We start from the raw sequence: 3,796 nt of genomic DNA, 5'->3' as shown, positions 1-3,796 counted from the left end.
ACGGAAGAAAACCATCTCTGATCTCTCTATGTTTTTTCCTTCTCCCAACCAGGGACAATTAAATCATATCCCCACCCGGTGTCCATAATGCACCAAAAAAATCGCCCAACCAGGGCATGGATTTTGCTTTGACACGGAGAGTGGATGACAGGGGGAGATCCCCCCCTTGCATGCTCGAACAATAGACGCATCCAACCAACACTTGTACTACTAGCATGGCACCGTGACAGCCAAACCCCCAACGAGCGTAGGAGGAGAGGCCGGGTATCATCGCCATCATCATCATCATCCGTTGTTTCATCCCTTTCACACTATAAATAGTTCCCCCCAATTGATTCGTTGCACATTCCCTCTCCTCTCCTCTCCTCTTCCCGTCTCTCTCTCTCTCTCTCCACCTACGCAGCTACAACAAGACAAGCCACATCTACATGCAGTACGCCCTCACGCGCCACCACCACCACTAAACCAGAGAGAGGGGCAGACAGGAAGACAGAATTGGCCTGCCAAGAAAACAAAAGAGAGATCAAACCAAGAGGAGAATTGGCAAGAAACACACACACACAGAGAGAGAGAGAGCAAGGCAGGAAGGGAGGGAGGGAGAGATGGGGATGCGGGTGCCCGGGTGGGTTGGCGGCCTGGTGGAGGAGAGCTTCTTCGTGGGGTGCGAGACGCACGAGAGCCGCAGGAAGAACGAGAAGAACATCTTCTGCCTCGCCTGCTGCACCAGCATCTGCCCGCACTGCGCCCCCGCCCACCGCCACCACCCACTCCTCCAGGTCCGACCCCAACCCGATTACTCTCGTTTCTGCATCCTCCGCCATGCTCTCACTCACTCAACTCACGGTTAATCTTCTCTACTTGGAGCCGTCTCGTTTCTTGGTTGATTTCTTGCTGCATGCATGCTTTTTTCGGGTACAATTGTTCCGATTTAGTTCCCTCTCCTCCTTCCGATTCGCATGTTTCTTGCAAAGCTTCTGCCGCCGATCTGCTGCTTCCTTTGTTAGCAGGCTAGAAGAGATCATGAAAGGACCGGTGTTGCATGCCTGAGTTAGTCTATCTGGTCTGGGCTTAAATTAATGGATCAATTAGCACAAGGCAGCCGCTACTAGCGCGACCAGACTAGATAGATAGGCCAAGAGGAGGTGTATCCATCTATCTATCGGCCCATCCCAATTGCTTTTTGTTTTGTCCTGTGCTGTCTTTTCAAGAGCTGTTGTTTTCCCACTTAGATTTGGCTTAAGCCCGGACGGACGGACGGACGGACGCGTGATGCCCTATTGCTATTGGCCACCAAAATCTAGCTAGTTGTCTAGGATATAGGAGTATTATTATTGAAGCTTAGAACTCCCCTCTCGTTTTGGAATTCTATGCTAATCTCTCCTGTACTTGCTCGGGTCCTTGTCCATGTCGTCTTGCGAGTTCTTGGTCATATGGCCACTTTTTAGGGCCTTGAATTAGGATGGTGATTGCAACATGTAGTATGTAACCATCACCTCACCTAATCTGCATAAAGCAACAGCCCCATAAATCGCAACTGCCTAGTTTAATTATGGCAGCTGCAGCTGGATGGAGATTCTCTGCGAAATAATTCTACTCTACTTGATTGCTTCGGTAAACTGACGGGGTAAAAATATAATACTAGTAGAATTTGTATTTATTTTTTCAGTTTAAAAGTGGTAAAGATTGTCTTGCATGCAGTTTGCTTTGCGCCTCCTCTTGATCTCTTTTGCCTCAAGAGGAATTTTGTTGTCCTCTTCCTGCCGGTTCCCAACCCCTCTCTTTTCATCATAACTAATTTGGCCAGTTTCTGATGTGATGGAATGGAACCAGGGTCGAAAAATTTGCGTGGATTTTTTACCGCCCCCTTGGCCTTTCGCTGGAAATGGGTATAGTCCTACAATACATGGTGAATTTTCACCGCTGCATCCATGCTCCTGCACGTACTACTTTTTCCCCTCTGTTTGCTGGAAAGGGGCCTTTCCAAACTTGTGATTGTGTTCCCCTTTTCCACCTTACCAATATACTGTAAATAATTTACCCCAACGTCACAGTCTCATTTTCCACCATCGCCGTGCAAGATTCGACGCAAAAGCGATGTTGATGGCGGTGGTAAAATTGCTCTTCTTCCAAGATGTTTTTTACCTTTCCGGGTGAACCGATCATTAGCGTCTTTTGCTTAGAATGATTGGATTGGATTACCTCATGCTTCTAGGCGATTTGCCATTTAAAGGCCGGTTTATCCAAACCGTTTTGCCATGCATGGAAGCGTATCCCTGCCTGCCCTGCCGTGCTCATGTGGTAGCGCTCTTCCGCATCTGCAAAGCAGGTGGGTGTGCATGGTAAGAAATGGGGCATCTTAGGATTGTTACCGCCGGGGCAAACAAGATTTACTGCCATATGTGCGCCGTGGTAAATGGGCTCCTTGTCTTTTTTTACCAAACAAGGCCACAATGCTGTTCCTCCCTGCGATGGGGGGGCCTCCCTTGATACTGTTCATTCAAGGCACAGTGAAGTGCAAGCCACCAAAAAGGCCTCCTTCCTTCCCCTCATCTTTTACCATTCACCACCAACCCCTCCAGCTTCGGTTTTTACCATCGTGCCCTCTAGCCCTGCCACTGATTTGGCCATACCCTGTGGTAGATGTTGTGCCCAGTAGGGGTAGTTGGTCATTGCACGCTCTGGGCTTGGGTATGGGTATGGGGGCCTCCTTGCAACCACACGGTCAAAGCGTAGTCGTCCTCCATTGATGTGTTGCCCAATGGAGGAGCATCGGCATCAGTACCGACCTTATTGCTAGTAGTAGTATAGTAGTAACTGTTTTTAATCCCGGAACTACCCTTCTCTGGCTAATCACCCGTACTCCTACTACTGCTTGCACGAATCTTAAAGCATAATAGGGCTGTTCTTCTGACCCAGTGTTTTTTCTCGTTTTTGTTGCATGCATGTAATCAGGTGCGGCGATACGTGTACAATGACGTCGTCCGCCTGGGTGACCTCGAGAAGCTCATCGACTGCTCCTATGTCCAGGTGATTAACATAATCACGCACTACATTTGTGTCATACAGTACTACTAATTTACTTGAGCTAATGCACCAATAGCGGTGTAGTACTTGGCTTGACGATGCTTCATACTGTACTAAATTAACTATATGCATGTGTGACTTAGCCCTACACGATCAACAGCGCGAAGGTTATCTTCCTGAAGCCGAGGCCTCAGTCCAGGCCATTCAAGGGATCCGGCAACGTCTGCCTCACGTGTGACAGGATCCTTCAGGAGCCCTTCCACTTTTGCTGCCTCTCATGCAAGGTGATTAATCAACTAGAAGTACTTAAGCCGCACTAATCGCTTCCTAATTGTCCTGTCCGAGATGAAAAAAATCTTTAGTAGAACTCCATGATGAATCATCTAAGCGTGTGTGTGTGTGTTTGTGCAGGTGGATCATGTGGTAGAGCAGGGAGGGGACCTGTCCAACATCCTGCTGTATCGCGCCGGCGACGAGCTCCCTTTCCCGCGCTTCGAGAACCTCCACGTGGGCGACGCCGACTCTGGGCAGGTCACCCCGAACTCGATCCTCGAGAACCCGCTGCACCACCGCAACGGGTACGGCGGCGGCAGTGGCGGGTCCAGCGACAATGCCGGCAACGGCAATGGGCATGGCGGCGGCGAGCCGGCGGTGGTGAAGAGGAAGAAAGGGGGAGGGTTCTTCCCCAAGATGGTGCTGTCACTGGGCAACAGGAGGAAGGGTGCACCCCACCGATCCCCCCTAGCCTGAGAATTCCCTCGTTTGCAAGCCC

General features: G+C 50.1%; 1 protein-coding gene across 1 annotated transcript; it reads left to right on the top strand.

The window, feature by feature from the left end:
* The first annotated feature begins 351 nt into the window (after positions 1-351).
* LOC119321698 lies at positions 352-3,790 on the top strand. The gene is made up of 4 exons (XM_037595264.1): positions 352-776; positions 2,953-3,027; positions 3,168-3,308; positions 3,436-3,790. Exons 1-4 carry the CDS (start codon positions 603-605, stop codon positions 3,772-3,774), a joined length of 729 nt encoding a protein of 242 aa, XP_037451161.1. The 5' UTR covers positions 352-602; the 3' UTR covers positions 3,775-3,790.
* Positions 3,791-3,796: the final 6 nt, after the last annotated feature.

Source organism: Triticum dicoccoides, chromosome 6B (assembly GCF_002162155.2).
Source record: "Triticum dicoccoides isolate Atlit2015 ecotype Zavitan chromosome 6B, WEW_v2.0, whole genome shotgun sequence".
In the NCBI taxonomy this organism is placed as follows: domain Eukaryota; kingdom Viridiplantae; phylum Streptophyta; class Magnoliopsida; order Poales; family Poaceae; genus Triticum; species Triticum dicoccoides.
Note: the sequence above shows the minus strand (reverse complement) of the source record. Positions and strands in the feature narration are given on the sequence as shown.

What these genes read in the sequence shown, in the direction of transcription:
- LOC119321698 (XM_037595264.1), top strand. Translation starts at nt 603, where the DNA reads ATGGGGATGCGGGTGCCCGGGTGGGTTGGCGGCCTGGTGGAGGAGAGC. An exon ending in GCCACCACCCACTCCTCCAG is followed by an intron (nt 777 to 2,952) that starts GTCCGACCCCAA and finishes GCATGTAATCAG; the next exon opens with GTGCGGCGATACGTGTACAA. An exon ending in TCGACTGCTCCTATGTCCAG is followed by an intron (nt 3,028 to 3,167) that starts GTGATTAACATA and finishes TGTGTGACTTAG; the next exon opens with CCCTACACGATCAACAGCGC.